At 37.4% G+C, this 21,058-nt stretch overlaps 1 protein-coding gene across 1 annotated transcript in view; it reads right to left on the bottom strand.

Annotated features, from left to right (window-relative positions):
- Nucleotides 1-20,547, bottom strand: part of LOC117574503 (tight junction protein ZO-1) — a 45,698-nt gene extending 25,151 nt beyond the window's left edge. Inside the window, 1 exon segment of the mRNA XM_034258349.2 lies at nucleotides 19,735-20,547. Within this exon segment, the coding sequence (XP_034114240.2) occupies nucleotides 19,735-20,448 (714 nt within the window). The 5' untranslated portion in view covers nucleotides 20,449-20,547.
- Nucleotides 20,548-21,058: the final 511 nt, after the last annotated feature.

The raw sequence follows: 21,058 nt of genomic DNA, 5'->3' as shown, positions 1-21,058 counted from the left end.
GTGATTTGAAGATATTGCGCTTCCTCTTTCAATATTAAAGGAGCTGCGCTTACGAATTTCATCACAAAGTGAAAAATGTAGAGCAGGATTTAAAGCTGATGAAATTTAGAATTTTTATGAAATATTTTTTAATGGTTTATTAATAAGTCATTGTAACATTTGTTTAATTTTTAGTATTTTAATAAAAAAATTAAAAATATTTCTATAGCCGGAATAATAAACAAAAATTTTAATTAAAAAATGTTTAATATAAGATGAAAAAGCTATCTTATATTTTATTGTAAAGAAAATTAGTATATAAATATAAATTTTTAAAATTATCTTTAACTTTAATGCTAATGCATTTTCGTAATTTTTCAAAACGCATTGCATGCTCTAATGAACACTCTGAATGCCTTCAAATTGTGAAAGATGCATTCCAGTGAACGCAACTGAACAATGTCTATTGCCGAGATTACAAATTGCATTGCACTTGGAGCAAAAGTTGAAAAGTTCACAACTTGAGTCGCACTTAACGGCAGTTTCAATTCAATTATACCATTGTGGACGCCCGCACCGATCTGAACTGCTCTGAGACAGAGACAGATACAGAGTGAGAGTGAGAGATCAGTGAACAATGGCCAAACAACTTGACATATTAATTCAATCAAGCGAGTGCTTATTAAATGCTTAAAGTGACAAACAAACGAGTATACTCGACTAAAAAAGAAGATCTCCATTACACAGCAAGTGAGTATGGCAAATGTATCTGTATCTACAAGTACTGCGTATACACAGCTGTATCTGCAAGTGCAATTGCAACTGTGTGTTGAAGTAACTGAAGTAGAAAAATTCCATGAATTAAATTTTATATGGCAAATGAAAATGTGCAAAGTGTGCAGAAACTTTCATGAATTAAAGACAAAGCTTAAAGAGTGTCATGGTGAGAATATCTATATATATTCGAATGTATATATGTATATAGTATGTTGAGAGATATTCATTTACATAGCGGGGCTCGACAGTCGTCACAACACATCATCAATGGAGCTCGCTGACAGTGACTGCAACTGCAACTGACAAGCGCGCATATTTATGCAAAATAAAAGGCAAATCGTGAAGGCAGTTGGCACTCCTAAATGGAGCTACTCCATCAACATGGCCAACGATGTCGACCATTCTTCTGCGTTTTTATTCTGTTTTCAATGTAAACGATGCTGTTGATGCTGATGCTGATGCCATTTCCTATACAAATACAAATACAAATACCGATACCAAACTCCAACATCAACTATTATGCCAACAATCGATGGAGATGAAGGTGGAGGTGGAGGTGGAGAAGGCAGAGGAGAGCGACAGTCTGGAATTCCTATAACATTGAATTTATATGTATGGTAGGTTCGTATTGTTGACGTTCTCTAAAGGTGTGAGCAGCTTTTTTGGCTATCGAAAACAACGTTTGTTTTCATGCCAAAAATAAGAACAATGCTCAAATAGAGCAGACAAACACAAACACGCTTAGCATGACACTTTGTCCTGTCCTGGTCTGGTTTTTATTTTTTGCGAAAACAAAGGCAAATATTGTGCGGATTGTGGGATATTGAATTGCATTAATGGATATTGAATCTTGAATAGGGTCGACTAAGTACAAGATTCATTGACAAAACAAATAACTTCAACTCACTCAACCGAGACTGATGGACTTGGAGTTACTACAGAATATATAAAAAAGTTCGAGCTTTGATATTTATTTGGAAATTAGCAAAAATGATTGACTTCGTAGTATTTTGATGATACCATATACTGCACTTAGTATTTTTTTCTGAGTAGTATATAGAAAGAGTGAGGTTTCTAATAGAATAAGTATATGGTAAACTTTACTATGTAAATTATATTATACTTCACACACATTGCAAGAAAATCCGGAACTTTCTTAACAGAATAAAGTGACAATCTTCAAACAAATCCACTTATTTTATTCACTTTATCTTTGCTATTGAATGTCCTATTATATACCCGCATGTTAAACTTATAGCGAGTATACCCGCTTCTCTACATTATTAGAACAGTGAACTCTTATCTAAACCGAAGCTAAAATGTGTGAGGTCAGTCTCAGCTTGCATTCCCCAATCATGTCTGCAGTCGACCCCAGCTAAAAACGCTCTAAATGATCAATTTAATTTGCTCAACACCTCCTGCAGTGATTTAACCTTTTCTTTTCAGACTTTTTTCATTTGGTTGCCCTCGAGCTGTACAATTTATCAACATTCTAATGATTTTTTAATCTATTTCGATTTTGGGTGCTGTACGCATTTCCCAGGCGCATTTTCAAGGCAACATTGCCTCAGGTAGCGGCGGCAAACAAATGCACATACAATACGAAAGGTCTTTGAGCTCTGGGACTACAACCGAGACAACCCTGTGTTGCAGTTGCAGGTAGCAAGCAATACGGACATGTCTAGACAGGCACACACTGGACAACAGCCGCAGTACAAGCAGCGCAACACGTTCCACACCAGTTTCAAAAAAGAAAAAAACAAAAAATTAAAATGAAAAATACCCTCGAGGGAAATGTTCGTTTCTATGCGGACAACAACAATTGATAAACAATTGACTTTTAGTGCACAACACTAAAATGCAATCAAGCATTAACATTGCTTTCCTCTCAGGGGTTGTTGACTCCCCGTCGACTGAGTTGGTCAAAGTTTATAAATCAGAAAACTTGGCAAGGATTGTGAATGCCGTTTGCCAAAAGTTATCGCATTTATTTATACTCGCAGAGCACAATTATTTTTGGAGAAAAATACACATTCAATGTAGTCCAAACTATTTAGATAAGTTGCGAATTTTCTCATTGGGTTGACACGTGTCTCGCTGTCGAGCCCACTCAACTGAGCTACTTCTACTTGTTATTCATTGTCAACACTGCGAAGGTAAACAACTTTTCAAACTGTGTATCGCAGTTGTGATTTCATTTACAGTGTTACTCTATTTACATTAAGGTAGCTCAACTCGTCAAATATTGATTTTTATTTTATTGAGAAACAAGTGTTCAAAGTAAATGTTTGCTGTCGGATAAAAAGTATTTTGATGTTACTTTCATTATTTTGTTGTATGTTTACACCACAATTGCTAGTTTTTCGGAAAAGAACATTTATTTCTGTTAAATTTTGCAGACAGTCAGCACTTTTTATGTGTCTTCTCTCCTCTCTTGTCTCGTCTGATGCTATTAACATCGAAGCCAGAAGGACACGTGGTCGTTAGAGCAGGAAAAGGCCAAGGATGAGGCTGTTGTTGTTGTTGTTTGTTGTGAGCTTACCTCTAACAGGTTCTCTCAGCAGCAGGATGGGCTTTTGCTGTTCTGTCGCTCACGTATGACATACGACTTGTCTGGGGCGATTAACGAGTCGGAAGGATGCCAAGGACGAGACTACAAGAGAGACTGCGTAGAAACCAGAACATCAAACCATTTTGGAGAGCAGAATTTCAATAACAACATTTGCATATTGTCGATTGCCACGTCCTTTTTAGTGGGCGTGGTGAATGTCGCCATGTCACTTTGCCAAATGATGCGTCTGAGTAGCATCCTGCGGGGTTTAACTTCCCTGTAGCTGCTCCTGCTCCTGTTTTCTGCTCCCATTTGGGAGCATTTAACGAGTTTAATGTCGGCGCGACGTGTTAATGTTTTTAGCTGTACTTAAAGCACACAAATTGGAACACTTTAACGGGCAGATACTGTATCTGTATCTCACGGATACGCACACAGGTCGATAACTCTTTGGTCATTTGTGTTTGGCATTCGCCAAAGAATTTCTATGCCCATTTCTGTGTCGAGTGTTTGGCTTTGTTTCGTGCGTGGTACGTGCTTGAACTACAAAACTTAAGATTTCTAGATTTCATAAATTAGGTAAAGAGGAAGGCATAAAACACACACAAAAAACAGAAGAATAAAAAAATACCAAAACACCCAAACACTAAGGCATGCGTCGCGATCCCATCGCTGGGTCACATTTCCAAGTGCAGTCGGGTGAAAATTGAAAAGTCTGAAAAGTGTGTGTCCGTGTGTTGCCGGGTTCATATGTTTGAGTTATGGCACGCATGCGTGCTGCTGCACTGGAAAATACCTCAAGTACTTATCGCTTCTCGTATGGCACACAGACGGAGTGCAAAGAGCGACGATCACGATGACGATGAGGATGAGGATGAGGAGGAGACAATGGATTGCCCCTCAAGTGCGGCTAGGCAACATCTTTGCTTTGTACTTATCATTCTTTAAGGTCAACATGCTCTGCTCTTAAGCTGGGATTACGTTGGGCATGCCAGAGAGAAAGATTGTGTTTCTTTTTTCTCGATGGAAACTGATGAGTAATTAAATTGCTGAATTGAACAAAATTCTTTATACATAGATGACGATGTGATACAATGGGATCAGAGAAAACCTGTTCAACTATCGAAAGTGCATTGGCTTGAAAGCGAAAAGTGTGAGTATTAAAAAGAGAATTGAAGAGAAAATTAATTGAAAATATTGCAATTCAAATATTGTTACCTTATGTATGTTTTAATGGACTTTTTCACATAAAATTAAAATGAAAGTAAATAAAAAGACTATTTATTTAGACATTTTAGAATTGTATTCAAATCCCAATACATTTCTTCATTAAACAATGGTTTTACTTTCTTAGCAAACACATGTTCATTTAATCTGACTGAATAGTTTGTTAATCTAAAACTACAAAGAACTTGTTTTAATCCAACGGTATATGTAGTTTTGCTTATTGCAAAAACTCTAGGCTGTCCGTGTCAATAACTTTCACAGGTTTTAAGGGCCAGTTGAGTGGCGTGCTTAAGAGGGACGTTTGCCGGGTTGAATGGATATTATTCCAAGTGTTCGCAGATCCTTTCACTTGTCACTTGCCGTGTCATACAATGCCCTCATCGCCCTGGGCAAACACCTACTCCATTTTGTGCTGGGCTCTCATGGAGCAGAAGAGCAGAAGATGCGGCAATGGCGGAGATGTCGCAATGTAAACAGGAAACGGGATGCAGGCAGGCATCGACTATGGCTTCGGGATACGGAACACGTTTGTAGTGCACACAACACTCGTATGCAAAAGTAAACATTTTGAAATGAGTGTGTAATTTTCCAAGGCAAACAGGAAAAAAAACGGAGCAAAGATAGAAAGAAACACATGACAAACAGCAAAGCAGAAGTGCAAAGGAACATGTGACGTGTCTGTATCTAAAGCATTGTGTTCTATTCTAATCACAGACTGTGAACAGTGAGTTTCCCATTCCTCATATTGCTGCCTCTCGAAAGTGGAGCACAGCTAAATCATTTTCACCAGGCTTAAAGTATCTCACATGGCTCAAGCTGAAGTAGAATAAAAACTCACTCAAAGTTGATCGGAATTTTAAATCGATACTTGCATCGAATCTGTAATATTACAATTTATTTAATATCTTTGCAATATTTTGATTTTTCTACTCTGAAAATTGATGATTTGATTGATTTGAATGTTAAATGTAAAATGATTAATATATTGCCTTTTATATTTAAGAATTACTTTTGTATGGCAAGAAATACCTTTTAAAATCTGTTCTTAGTTTCTTTGGCTGACAATCTGGTATATTTTGTACTGTATGTTTTAATGTAGTATACCTTTGGTATATTTTAGTATTTTTCGGTATATTGGTATATTTTTAAGTTGAGGTTTTAATGAAAATAGGTAGCGGGTATCAACTCCAGCTTTCTTAGTTGCTAGTGTTGAATTGTTGAAGTCACTTTAAATAATTTATTAATAAGTTAAAATGCAAATCTAACATGCTTTAAATTTAATTTACTTCTTTCAATCACACATATTTTCCTATACAAATAATTCAATTATTGCGCATTTATGTAATTGCAATTGGAGAACATTCCATTGGCGATAAATGTCGACAAATTGCTTGGCAATAATAAACAAAGCAAAGAAGTGAAAAACCAAAGGCCTTATCTGGGTTATAAATACCATTTAATTTTATAGCTTTTATACAAGAAATACAATTTCTTTTCTAACGAGTTGACAGTTTCGCATTGATCAAGCATTTAATTGCAGTGAACAAGTAAGCCATATTCAAGTAGTTGTGGAGCATTAGAGAAACCCACGTTCACTGCTCGATTATCTTTGTGGCCTCTCTATTATAGTAATCCATAAATTGATGCTTATATTTTATGCATTCTAATAGATGCAAAACTGAGTGCTCAACACCTATTAAAAGCCCACACATCGATTACAGCACAATTTGCATGAGCTGCAAGCAAATAATTGATATCGTTTGGCATATTTTGTGTAAAAAAATATTTGTTTAAAAAGAGCTGCCTTGGGGCAGAGTTTAACTATGTGTTGATGGCAATGTGAATGCCATTATGTGATTAGATAGAAATATGCGCTGTATCAAGAACAACAAACACAAAGTGACAAAGTCAATGCGAAACGACGCGACGCTTCAATGATTCTTTTGGCGACGAGAGAGATACCAAGGAACGAGCTACATATGCAATTAAGTGCCAGGTTACATAAAAGTTGCCATCCACTCGACTGGAAAATGAAAATTTACCATAAAAAAACAAGTGAACTAACAACAGCGAGTGAGAGATTGAAGCCCTAGTTGAGTTGTTGCTGTCAAGTTTTGATGATGGACGATGAGCGAACACTCATAAATGCTTTTCCTATTATAGCCAGCCCTTTAATGGGGCAGCAGATGTGTCCAGGCCACAGCACTTTGGCTAATTGAGGCCTGTTCGAACAAAAGAATAAAGAGTTCATACTCACGAATACCCCTTATATGGTAGCATGACCTAGGGGCAGGCGATTTGTTTAAAAGGTACGTTTAACTCACCTGTAAAGAAAGAAACAGAAGCAAAATTTGAATAATTATATTACGATATGCTCAGCCAACAGCAACATCAAAATAATAATAATAAACATAAAAATTCCGTCGTCGATCATAAAATTGAAATAGCCAAAGAATTCAGTCGCGGTCTCTGCCATATCAAACTATAATTAATTCATAATAATACGAAAAATATTTTTATATTGCCTTTTGTGTCTCGCACTTATTTGTGTTTGTTTTTCAAGCACATTGTTGATTGCCAGGTTTTTGTTATTGCATATTCGATCGCAGTTTGACGATGATGATTCATAAACCAAGAGGGCCAACAAAACATTCAATCATTGTATTCAAATGTTGATCTACAAGACATATTTTGCATAAAGGCATACTCGAAACTCAAAAGAGTCGCAATTAGTATGCGAAAAGAGTAAAAATACGACAAGAAGGGAACAAAATAAAATGTAAAATTCGCAGAAAAAGCGCAACAAAGATTCGCCTTTAAATTTTTTATGTTGTGTTTTGTGGACTAAATTGCGTTAAAGGTCTGCGTTCTGGCAGCAGATGACTTGGCTAATGTTTTATTCAGTCTGTCTTCGATTTGCATATAAAATTGCTTGTTAGCTTGTTTCGATTTGGGTTTACGTAGCGAATGGATTCCCCGAACTTTCGCCGAGAGTGAAAGGTTGCTTGGCCTCCATTGATTCTTATTTTCTTTCCACTACTCTTTTTTTTTTGATTTCATGATACATAAAATTCTCATAAAATCGTTGTGCGTGTGTGACTTTTAAGCGTTTTTGTGTTGAGCAACAAATTAAACTTTGACATTTGAGTGGAAAACTGTGTCACAGAATTCAATCCATCGAAGGCGGAAACCCAAGAGCAACCCACATGAAAACATAAAAAGATTATTTTTTTCTTTAACAAATTTGGAAGGTGTGAATAACGCGATTGCTTAACGATTCGATCCGTTTGAAAACACAAAGACAAAGGCGTCTAATTGATGTGCAAATAATCATAAAATTTGACGTGAACAAAGCATTGATTGTTTTAAGCCATATTTTATAAACTGTATGCTTAAATGACAACGAAAAGTGGGGAAAAACTTTAAAGCAACTTGTTGAAATGTCATTTTAAAAAATCTGTAAATATCAACTAAACTATTTTGTTGTTGTTAAAAACTCTCTTGATTAAATGTTTATATTAAGTTAAAAGTTGTTTGTTTGCTTCAACTTTCCCACCATTCTCTCGTAATATAATTTTATGAATTAAAAACTTTTGATCAAGTTCCTAAAGTTATCAACTGCTTAAAAGTATGCTTTAAGCAGTGTTTTTTGTTTCATTAACTACAATGTGAACACTCTTTCAAATCTGTATCCCCCTTCAATTGCCATTGAACTGAGTGAAACTTTTGAATGCATTTATTGAAATTGCTTTGTTCGACTCAACAATGGCTTGAATGACGCTCACAAATTGCCAATCTATGTTAGCTGGACACTGAACTGAAAAGCTTTCCATTTCGTATACAATTTTAATTAAATATTTCGTTGAAATAAAAGGAACTGCGGTTGAATCACATTAAATACATGCATTGTTGGGCGACGTGCAATGAATGCAAATGAAAGAGTCAAAGAAGAAGTCTCAGGAACCACAAGGCAAAAAAAAATGCCACTCAAATGAGCTGGCAGGTGTTTGATAATGAGAGAGTGAGAAAGTGAGAAAAAAAAGGAGAATTAAGAACTCGAATGAACGTCTCTGCGGAATGCTGTAGATGGTTCTGCTTGATTTGATGTGAAGTACTGCGAGAAGCATTGCGAATCGTTAAATTGTTATGCAAATATTTGTGGAGGCTACGCAGAAACCAGTTTTGTTTTGTGTTTTTACATTTATGAATCAATTGTGAGGAATTCGCTGCTGGGTGTGGCAGGTCCCATATCATTTGTATCTTACGACTGTGCGACTTTGCGACAGGCGCATAACTCTCAAGATACAAAGATACAAAATGTTGCAGCTCATTTCCTAATCAATTGCAGTTGCAGTTGTTATTTGTTATTTGTGTTGCTACTTATAAGCGCGCTCTGTTGTTGCTCTCTTAATGTATCTGCTGTGCCACTAACTTGGTTTTGTGTGCCAACGGTTTCGTAAGCAAACAAGTCTTGACCACTGGCCACTGTCCAGTGGGGCCACAAAAATGCCGACACATTCAGCAAACCGCATTTTTGTTAGACAGACTCAAAGAGAGAAATACTTCAATGTATATAACATAGTATGCAACTCGGAACGCATTTTACACGTATTGCTTGTCGCTTGTATCTTGTAAATTAAGCTTAAACCATGCAGGCTGAATGAAGCTTTTGTTTTTGTTTGTTTTATTTTTTTATGTTCTAAGCCAGTTTCAGTTTCGAGTTCCAGTTTCTGCCTCAGTTTGAGTTCCAGTTCCAGTTCCACTTGTGCTTATCTAGATTGTCGCTTTAGATTTCGATTTCCATTTCAAAATGCTAATAAATCGTTGTTAATAAGCTCGTTTCAGTAAATACTTATTGTGTGAATTTTGTGAATGGTAGCAAAGCCTGTTAACGTTAACGTTTGGCGTCTCTTAGGCCTGAGAAGTGGCACAGGTCGAACCACATTTTTCTTCGCTTTATTTGAAGGTGAAATCTTATGTTTATCGCTTCTATTGTAAATTAATGCAGCTGATCTGAGATACGTTGTGATATATTGAAATTGTATCGGAAGCAGCTATTGCTATGCATTGTCATTTCGTTAAGCAAATATTAAGAAATATACACAATGCTGCCTTAATAATACTCTTAAATAGGTGAATTATTCAAATATACATTTTAAAAGTATTAATTTGTATTACTCATTATAATATTGAAGTTACTTAAACAAAACTTCAGATATCATTAAACTAATTCTAATAATGATGAAATGTTGAGCTCTTTATTTAAAGAAAATGTAAATGACAATTTTTTCTTTAAATTTTCGTATATATATATCTTTAGTAAGTATTGACAATTCTAGAAACTATTCTTCATAATAATGTTGATTTTCTTTTGTTTTTCTAAAATTCATTTTCAAAATTGGTTCACTTAAATAAAGTGACTAGTTTAAAACATGTTTTTCGATTTTATCAACTGCAGTAAATAAAATGAAGCATAGCAGATAATCAAGGGTTATTGTTTGTTTTGCCAACGCCCCTAAAAAAGTCCATAAACAATCATAGACTTAATTGCCCGGCGAGGGAAACTACAAGCGAAACCGAAACAGAAAGAGAGGGGGAAAATGATTCCATCAAAGTCAAAGCGAGGGCAGTGCAGGAAAAGAAAAAGCAATTTAAGCTCACGTGACTAACACAATACAGAAGCCAAATTAACAATTTTACAGCTCAATCGAGCTCAGTTTCCTCCTCCCCCCCTTCGGAAGGCCAATGAACATGCCAACATTATTATCCAGTTTCTTGCAAAAGGGTTTGTTCAATGCAAGCCAGCTAACCAGCAAACCAAACAATTATGAAGATTAACATGGCAACCAAAACGCGTTGAACGGCAGCTCACAGCTTGGGTCGGAGAGCAGCGCCCAGCTTGATTGCCCATTGCCCCCCCCCCTCCCCCGCATCCAATCAAGAAGTTGCCCCTTTCCGTATCTGTATCCGTATCTATTGCTATGCATCCCCAGTCGATGCTGAGGCATTCAATTGTTTGATCGCTGCAGTTCACGGCCTGTTAGATAACTTTCAGACGGAGGGCAGCTGCAAAATAATGGCGTTAAATTACCAATATAAATCAATGTGTTAAAGCCAAGTTGTGGCAAAAACCCACAACACCCGCATCCAACGCAAAGAGCTGAAGAACTCATCGAGGAGCGGGCTCAAAAGTCTCCAAAGAGCCAAGAGGGGATCTGAGATCTGAGCTAAAGGGCGAGCCAACAACTCGAGGCCGGTTTATAAATTTGAGCTCAACTCAGCATTGAAAAACCAGTTGAACAACTTGACTTGATTCTAAAGACTTTTTCTTTCTTTCAAGCTGAGTAGATTGCTTTTATATTTTTGGCTCAGATCTTTTATCTTTGAGTTCAACTCAAAGTTTGCCCCTTGGCTCAACTGAGTGCTCTGCAGACATGTCTCTGTAGTTTTGTTGATTTTTTTTTAGGGCGACACACAATTCGTGTTTGTGTGTTATTTTCTTGTTGTTCTGCGACCAGATCGAACCTTTTTTATGGCCACTGTGCATGTGTGTGTGTGTGTGTGCATTTGTGTGTGAAACCAGTTTCTTAATGTGTAGAGATTCTTTATGGTGACTCTCTGCTTGTATTTGCTTTAAACTGTTGCTTTACTTGTATTCTTCTTCTTCCCCGAGTTGGGCTCTTCCAGAAATCGGTTTAAAGGATTTGAGTTGCGCATTTGTGCGCATAAATTGCGGTTTAAGGTGCTCCAAAATGTCTTCATAAATTTTGTACTTCGTGGAAAAATATGAGAAACATTGAAGCGACTCTTTTATCTAGTTCGAGCTTGTTTATGCTAGCTGTTCTGACCACTTTTATTTGTCATCTTAATTACCGGCTTATAACTTTCTTTTATGCATATTTTACATAAACTCATAAATGCTGAAACGCTTTGAATGCGTGGCATTTGAACAACAGCCATTCAGAATTTATAATCATTATATTATTAGCCATATGAATTATTGAAAATATGCAGTTGTGATTTTTTCTCCTCTTTGCTGGCGCTTCAGACAAACGATAAAAAGTGAATGCCAGCTCCGAGTTTGGTCAAGCAATGTCAAGTTTCTCTAACTAGAGGAGAGATACTAGAACGTCGCACTGGAAAAACCAGCTTTTCATTCCACTCTTTAACATTAATGTGCTTTAAGGTGTGAGCAATTACCCAGCTAAATGTTGCACTTAAGAATCTTGTTTTCTTGAAAAAAACAAGAAAAGTAAATACAACTTTTACTGCAGATTAAAAAGTAAATATTAGAGCTTTAATGGGAAGCGATGATTAAAGAAAGATCGTTTATTAAAGCTTTTTACATGCACAAACAATAAAGCTTTAATGTGCTTTAAAAACATAATTGGAATGGCATCGAATTGAAATTACATTTTTTGCATTATATTATTATTTGGCCATTGCGTTTCTAATTTCCAAATTACTTGTTATTTTGGTTAATATGAGTTGAAAGACTTCATAATTGGCTCACATACAAAAGAGTGGACTTTTCTTTGGCCAATATTCGAATTGCCACTGTTATTATTAGCCATTCATTTTGGGAAACGTCAACGCCAAAAAGTTTCACTTTCGAAAATTCATTAATTTTATGGGTACATGTTTTTTTGTTGCTGTCTTTAAGGTGTTGTTTTTTTGTGTTTGCACATATTTCACTCATGTTGATTGCTCTCTAGTGCTGCATGAGGCAAACGGGGGGGAAGGGAGGTGTGGCTGAGGTCCAAGTAATCCTCAAGACGTAATGCCAAAAGTTTTTTAATGACAGTCCAGCTGCACATGCGCCTAGTTGCAATGCCTTTTTATATAATTTTAGTAGCTGCTTTTTGTCTGGTTTGAGGTTGATTACTTTTCTTCAGCTGTGCCGCATGTGCTGGCATATTTTTAAAATTATACACTTTATGTTAATTGGGCAGAGTTGGTTGCTTGCTGGTTGCTGGTTTTCTTTTTTATGGCTTTTCGTGGCTTGTTTACGATGTTATCATTGAAATTGTGATTGATGTCCGATGCAAGCTACAAACCCGATCTTCGAGGTGCGTTTATCAAACCTTTGGCATCGACTTGAATTTCTTGATTAATTGGGCATCGGCATCGGGATCGACTCCCCGCCGATTAATGTGCATTTATTATCAACTCATTGTCAACAATTTGTCGCATTAAATTCAATTAGTCGCTGCTTAAATGAATCGGACTTTATTTTTGGCTTTACGATGCTTTGTCTCCATAAAAGTCTTCATTTGATTTTCACTTGAAAATGCAACACGCATGTTGATGTTGCATCTTCTTCATCGTCTTCTGTTGACCAAATAAGCCTCACCTAATGACAAACATTTGCTCATCAGGTGAGAGTTTTGCAAATGAAATCGTAAACATTTCATTAGCAAAACAAAACAGGCTTTGCTAATTAAATGAAATTGATGCCAGCGAGTAAAGGAAAAGTCATTTTCCTTTGATTAATTAGCTGATTTCGCAAGAGATGGAAAACGATTTCAAATGACTAGAATTATATGAAATGTTTGCAAAAAAATTTCACATTTTACGAAATTACATTATTAAGAAATAAATTAGTGTAATAAAATATTTCATTTCTATTTTATTTATTTTTCTTAACTCTTACATAGATGAGTTCATAAGAAATACAAATTCTGCTCAGAAGTTATGCTAACCCAAAAAGAATAACAAACTTTTATAAAACGTGTTTGTATTTAATTTGCAATAATATTTCATCTTTATATTATTTCTTTTTATATTGACCCTGAAATATTTGTTTTTGGAGTCTTAATGAAGAGCTGATGATATCAAGAATGTAGCCACTGGCATTGTAATTTCTTTTATTAATGATGCACATTAATATAAAACTCAGAACGCTTAAGTGTCAGTTCAAAAGGTTGCGACCTTATAACGTTAAATGTCACAATAGCTCCAGCTCCAGAGAAACTGGCATTAATAGTTTAATGGATTTGAAAATAAGCCAAAACGTTGCAAACATATTCAAGTATTTCCGATAAATAAGCGCATCGATTGCAAAACTTATCGATAGTAATTTAATGAATTGGAAAATAAGTCAAAGCGAATGCAAGAACCATCAAGAATGTTCGATTAATAATCGAGTCGATTACAAGTCATATCGATAGTCGTTATTATAGTAATCGCTGCATTCAATTTCTCATGTCGACTTTCATCGACACTCTCTTCGCCTCGTGTAATTATCGTATTTACCTGTTGCAACAATGATTCATGCCGATAATGATTGTTTGGCAGAACGTGCTGATTGCCCGTTGCTGTTCCGGCGATATCCATGTTAACAGCAACAGACGAATATAAATGAGTGAAGTTGTTGATGATGTTGTTTTTCTTGATGTTGTTTCGTTTTACAGTTGCGACAACATGTTGCACACACTAAAGGCAGGCGTTGCGCATGCGCCCAAAAAATGAAATTGCAAATTTTCGTGATAATTTTGCAACGTGTTTCGTTGTTGTTTGCTTAATTAGTTAAACAATTTTCGTAGTGCACTTTTGCATTTATTTATTTTAAGCACTGCACTTTTCGTCGTTGTTATATTTGATATGTTGAACGTTGCACTTAAATGTGATTGAGCGGTAAATTTGGCAATGCAGCAAGTGGGGTGATGAATGAGGGGAAAAGGGGGCGACAGTCGCGAGACACGCGCGTGACAAACAAAAACTCAACGGCACAAAACGGGGCACGTTCAATGGCCCACTGTCTTTTCTTTTACTGCAAGACAGAGCGAGACGGCACGTATTGAAGAAAAAAGTACAGGCGCCCCCCCAACACTACAGCGAAAAAAATCAAAGCGGTTGAGGCACGACTAGAGATACATTGATCCTAAGCCCAAAACCGAACCGTACCGAACCGAAACCGAAAAAAAAGAAACGTTTTATTTTCGGGCAGCGAAATTCATCCGTTAATCGCGTCCATTCGCCAGCAAACGTTGTCGACTTTTGAAATGGACGCCGCGCGCTCAAGAAAGCAAAAGCCGAAGTCGCTGGCGTCGACGCTAGCGCTGACGTCGCTGCCGCCGTACGTGGAAAACGTAAAATATGCTCGAAAAATGCCCAGCACACACATATTGGTACACACAGACAGTCACATTCTAGCAGGTAAGCAGCGCGCACCTTTCACACACACATAGAGACATGTGTCAGGTAGACAACGACGTCGACGACGACGACAAACTCAAACTCAAAACGCAAACGCAAACTTGTTGCTGGCAACATGCGCGCGCTGCTGGCAAAAATGTTGCCGGGCAACTTTTTGAAACATGGGGAGAAGAAGGAGACCCGGTTTGGCGGCCGACACACACACACACATACATATACATGCTCACACATGCTTATAGGTATGTATGCTTTTTGTAGAGTTGCGCGCCAAGCGACAAAGCGACAGGGCGACACAACCACAACCACAACAAATGGGCAGCACTGGCAACGGGTTTCTTTTTATGATTTTTATTTAACATTTTAACTTTAGAATTGGCGCTGCCAGCGACTTGGACTCCTTGGCAGGAGTTAAAGGAGTGCTCGTTGTTGTTGCTGTTGTTGCTGTGGCGTGTTCAAGTTTGCAATCAAAGAAAAAAGAAAAACTTGCCACAGCCCAGCAGTGTGAAGTGGTATTTATAGGAATGTGGCTCCCTTTTGTTGCCGCTGTGCATTTCCAATGAGCGAATCCAACTGCTGCCAATGTGAATGCGACTACGAGTGCGAATGTGAATGTGAACGTGAGTGCGAATGCGAATGCACTGCGCAAAATGTCTAACTATGCGAAATGCATTCGCCGCCTGGCATTGAGTTAGTTGCCATGGAGAGGTCTTTTTAGCCATGACTCAGTCTGTGGTCAACAAGGCTGATTGCCAATGAGGCACGAACCCATCGAAATTGCTGTTTGACAACCATCGTTTTATGCTGTCGCTATTTTGGCAGATAAGGAATATTATTCTAGTCACATTCTCATATCTGTCAAACATTTAAATTTAAAATGTCCAAACAATTGATAACTACATTGAAATTTAGGATTTGGAAAAAGAGAAATGGGTTTTATCAATACAGTGAATAACAATAGAATTATGTTATATAAAGAGAATAGTAAAATAATTTCGAATTTCTAATCTTAAATATTGCATATTTTCGAAAGATAGAACTATCTTATTTTAAATTAAAGACAATAAAATATAGAACCTAAATATTTTATATAAACTAAAAAAATGCAACTAATAAAATATTCAAGTATTTATCGTGAGAATAGAATGTTTAATAATCGAATTCAGATTGTTAAATAAAAGTTATAAATATTAAATATTTTGATAAATTTTATCTCTTTCTATACGACAAATATTCAAATTCTTAAATATTAATGTCTTAATTGTGAATAGGAAAAAAGGGAAATACTTGCAGTCGCAAATTTGTTGTAACAAATCCCAATGTAAATCTTATCCTTAACACTCTTCGAAATTGCACTTTTATGGCCAAAACGGAAATGCAAGCATTATGGGAACTTAAAAGAGCTGAAATCAAGACATACTTAAGCATTTGGCCACAGCTTAACTAGAGAACTCGACGAGTCACCAAATTACTTAAACCATTTGAAATGTTGGTGTGAGAACTCGAGAGGTCAGAAAACAATTTAAACGTTTCGAACACGGACACGGACTTGGCCTAGCTCAATAGCCCAAAATGGCCCAAATAGCCTTTAGTGGCATTCCCATTGTTAAGACATTTCGAATGCTTCGAGCAGCTCACAGCTCAAGTGCATGAATAGACAGAAATAGTATGCTAGTAGTAGAAGGAAAAGAACGACGGGAAATACTTTTCAAAGTCTGCTTTGGGGTGGTCAATGTTTTCACTATTAACCCAGGTTACGTGTTCTCCTATCGATTATTTATGTTGGTTGCCCAGGCGATTGTGGAATGTGGAGTGTTTTCAATTAAAAGTCTGTGCGATGCTATCTCGAAACTTGAGTTAAATGTAATCTTTTAAACTTGACTCGTGCTTAATTCAATTAAATTATATACTGCATCGAAAAATATGTATGGCTTGGGAAATGTGATGTTTATCGCATTTGCTGCTCTTTAATGGCCAACTCTAATGCACTCTTTTTGTTTTTTTTCCCATTTTTGAGTGTGGTGTGCAACAATTGTCTTTTATCTTTCTCTCGCTCTCGCTCTCTGTCGTAGTTTTATTTTACGACAACATTGAGCACGTGCAGCATTTCAAATGGGCGGCATTTTGTTTTTGACTTTTTGACACAATTATTGCTGCAAAACAAAGTAAGGCAAGGCAAAGGGGGAGGTGCAGTGAAGGCAAGTCATACGATGTGGCAGCTGGTTGCTGGTTGCTGGCTGCTGGTCATTAGCAGCTTTGCCAAGTAGTATTGCCTTTGGGCTCGGGTTGGGTAATTTGATTTGTACACGAACACTGCAGACATTTCAACTGTTTTTTTTATGCCTAATTGTTGACCAGGGGCCATGGCTGACTGAAGTTATTGCCCAAGGAATGCTAGAATTGTTTACTGCTATCTTAATAGCTTGCGAATAATGTGGCTAAAATCAAATTAGCCACAAATGTGTTTATTGCAACGTGCAACTCAAAGTGACAATTAAGCACGGCGCAGAAATAAAGTATTCGGTTACGTTTTCAAATTACTTAATAAATAAAACTTTAAGTTAAATACATTTTATACAAAAACTTTTAAACAGCTTAAAATAGTGTCACTTTCAACATAACAAAACTTCTGAATTTACATTATATATAAAAAAGTAGTTTTGGAATATTTATTAAAAGTACCATTTGTTGTAGATTAATAAAAAATATAGAAATAATTTAATTTATCACATACAAAAATTTGACCAATGTCGCCTCATTTCATTTGCATTTATTATAAATTTTCAACATTGTCGCCTTGTAAGAATTTAATATGGATTTATTGATCTTTAAACAATTTTTGGTTACACAATAAAAAAATCATTAACATTTTATGATATGTATGCACATAAGATAAAGTATTATAAGTTTGTAAAAAAAAATATACATATATTTATATTTCTATCGAACTTTAGATGATACCATTTATTTTTGTTTTATTACATAAACTTTATTTGTTAGTCTATCCATTAAAAATAATATAATGAGATTGATTGTTTTATTAAATAATCTTTACTCTATACTTTGTCAAATTCCGCTCAAAATTCTACCTTGAACCGTATTTATCTTTCATTTTATCGCTCTTGTCAATCTTCACAGCTGTTGCCTTGGCTCAAATCAAAATCAAATACCGCATTCCAATTATCTGCCTCATATTGAATTATTCTTGTGATTGATCCGAAAAATAAGCGAGATGCCTGCACTGCATTCGCAATGAGTTGCAGCTAAAAAAACTTGTTTTTTTTTACACTGCAAAACCACTGCAGATTTTTTTGTTGGCACGTGACTGCGTGCAAAATCCAACAAAATTGGGGGAAACAACAAAAAAATGTGAAGAAGAGTAAAAACAACTGTGCAATTTTGTTAACAACTTTCTTCGGCGCTCGGCGGGTGTCTTCAAGCGAATCCGCATCCCAAGCAAAATGCCATAACACATGCCAGCGAGAAGCACAACGGGCTTATTCAATTTACGACTAACTGCAAAGCGAAGGGGGATCCCTTTGTAAATGGAGGGAAGTATTCTAAACCTCCTTGGGGAGGGAGGGAGAACACAACTGCATTGCGAGTTTTGCATATGGTGAAAAGTGTCAGTCCCCAGTCTAGAGCTGAGAAGGCATTCCAGGCATCCATGCGTGCTGCCAAGAAATTCATTTTACATGTTGCCTTGGCTTAAATGCCAACACATTGCTCGTAACTCAAGGGTTTAGGAGTGTATGTGTATGCAAAACTTAAAGCCATGTTAGTCTGCTGTTCAAGTTAGAACTTAATGAGATTGCTGGGATAGAATGAAGTTTTCCTCATTCGTTTTCATTTATTTGATTTCGAGTTGATTCGAGCATAGCTCGAAATGGAATTTTACACAGCGGAAGTTGAGTCATGGCCACCGTGGTAACAACATTTTTGCAGTTTATAATAAATATTTATAAGGAATGAAAGCTGAAGTGTTACTCGTAAACATTGCAGCAAATGTCTGTATAAATATTTATATAACAAATAGTTAACATATACTCAAGCAATTGAATTTCTATGCTGAAAGCTGATCGCTGAGAAATATGGGAATTTGAGAAATTTACTAATAAAAATAGAGTTTCTTTTTCATTTATTTACACCTTAGAGACAGCTGTCAAAATAATAAATTCGTGGTAATTAAAGAGATTTTTGCTAAGTTTAGATATTTATTTAGAGAACAGTTGAATGAGTTTCAAACTAGTCCCACTGTAGCGCTAAAAAAACAATCAACGAAACCAATTTCTCAAACTTAAATGCTCTTCAGAATCAGAAACAGAAGCGCATAAATTTTAGCCCACAACGTATAAAAAATGAGGCAAAATAAAACTAAAAGCCAGAGTTTGCCAGATTCACTAATAATGAGACGACGGACGGGGCCACATACTTCAAAGTCACTGGCCAAATAAATGGATGATGAACCAGGTCCGAAAAACGAAACGAAACTGCATAAATAAATATTCGAAAAGGCAAAGGGCTGGCGATGATTTTTGTTTTTGGCACTGAAACCGCACAATGGAACCGCAACGGCAATGGAAACCACAGTGACTGCAGGAATAGGAATAGGCTCAAAGGCAAGGCAAGGATTTTTGAAAACAGGCAGGTGGGAGAGTTTGGTCTGTGAGTGCTGCCAAATTAGCTGCTACTGTCTGGTCTGAGTCTCTCCACCTTGTGCTTTGCCGCAAGCAAAATTTGGAACATCATTAATTTTAATTTTTGCGCAGACGCGCCCTGGGGGCTATTTTCAAGGGTTCAGGTTTTGTGGTCCCAGATTGGTCTCTGGACAGAATGCAAGCTTCGCTGCGTTCTGGACATGTAACTGTCTGTGTATGTGTCTGTGTGTGTGTGTGTGGGATGAGTGATGGCGCGTCTGCGGGCGTGTCAACATTGTTGTGTGTGTCGCAATTAAGGTAAATGGAAATGTTGCAACACTGCCTCAGCCACTGCCAACGGCTTGACAAATTCCATTGCCGCTGATTGATCACCGAAATGGAACTTACCTTTTTAAAGCGCCGCCTCTGCTGCTGTTGAGATTGCGATTGGGAGTGCGTCGAGCCCGTTTCGAGCTGGTTATCAGCACTGTTGTCTCGCTTACCCAGCGCCTGCAGCAGATCATCCACATTGCGTATATAGGGCCTATCGTGTTCGCGCTCTCTGGAACGCTCTGCGCTGCCACCGCCTCCCATGCAGCTGGTGATGCTCTTGTTGCCCAGACTATTGCTGCGAGAGCGCGAGCGAGAACGTGAGCGCTGCTTGCCCAGCAAATACACCTGATTTGCCAAATTGATATCGGCGGCAGCCGCTTGACGTGCACAACGTCTGCCCGCCATCGCCTGCTGTTCGGGAGTTTGTGCCTGGGTCTGTTCGCTGGCCAGATATTCACCAGCAATGTGCACCTTGGGTGTGCTGACCAATTGCAGCCCGGTGGCGCCAAATTGTTGCGGGAACTCGTGCAGCTCGAGGGGGAAACGCGGATCCATAGGCTGGCCAGGTTGGCGTGGATACATGTAGCCATCGCGGAGAAACATTTTATTCGTGGTGTACACACGATCTTCGATCTGATAGAGGCCATTAGTGCCGGGACCTTGGCCACCGCCGATGATGCCATTCCGCACATAGGCAGCGGGTCGAAAGCGCACTAGAGGATTGTAAATGTTCGCTTTGGGTTGTGGTGGTTTCGTTTTGAAGCTGCGACGTCGTGTTGAGGGTTTCATTTTGGCAGCAGACGAAAAGTATGCAAATGTTTTGTTCAATCAATTCAGCTTAAAAGTATGCTATGGTTTTTGTGGCAGATGCGCCTAAAAGATACTTCACTTTTATGAACAAGTCACAGCATTAAATTATTGTTGCATACTTTCATGCGGCACAATTAAAAAATCCCGCAAGCATTTAAAGTTGTTGAAACAATATTATAAACACAATGTTTTTGTTCGTTTGGGGCAAGCGACGCGCACGAGACGTTCAACATGTAGCACGTTCGATTTTTCACTGTTTGAATTATTTGCAATTTTATTGCAACAACTTTTTCTATTATTTGCTGGAAAGAAACGCAGTTAAGCCAATTAGCAAGTATTGCACTAGTCGCCTCAGACCTGAACCCGAGAACCTCTGTTTCCTCTGTGTCTATCTACCTAGAACAACTATTATTTGTTCTGTCAGTTCAGTCAGTCGAGTGTGTGCAAGGTAACTGAGTAAAGTATTGACACAGTTTGCATCATTCGCTTTTGTTAGCCAGCTTCGTCTTCCTGAACAACAACTGTCAACTGTCATGAATTTGGCGGCATTCGCGATATCCATGCCAAGAGCTGAGCCAACCCACTCAAA

The sequence above is a fragment of the Drosophila albomicans genome, chromosome 2R (genome assembly GCF_009650485.2).
Source record: "Drosophila albomicans strain 15112-1751.03 chromosome 2R, ASM965048v2, whole genome shotgun sequence".
NCBI classification, from domain to species: domain Eukaryota; kingdom Metazoa; phylum Arthropoda; class Insecta; order Diptera; family Drosophilidae; genus Drosophila; species Drosophila albomicans.
This window is presented reverse-complemented; position numbering and strand designations above follow the sequence as displayed.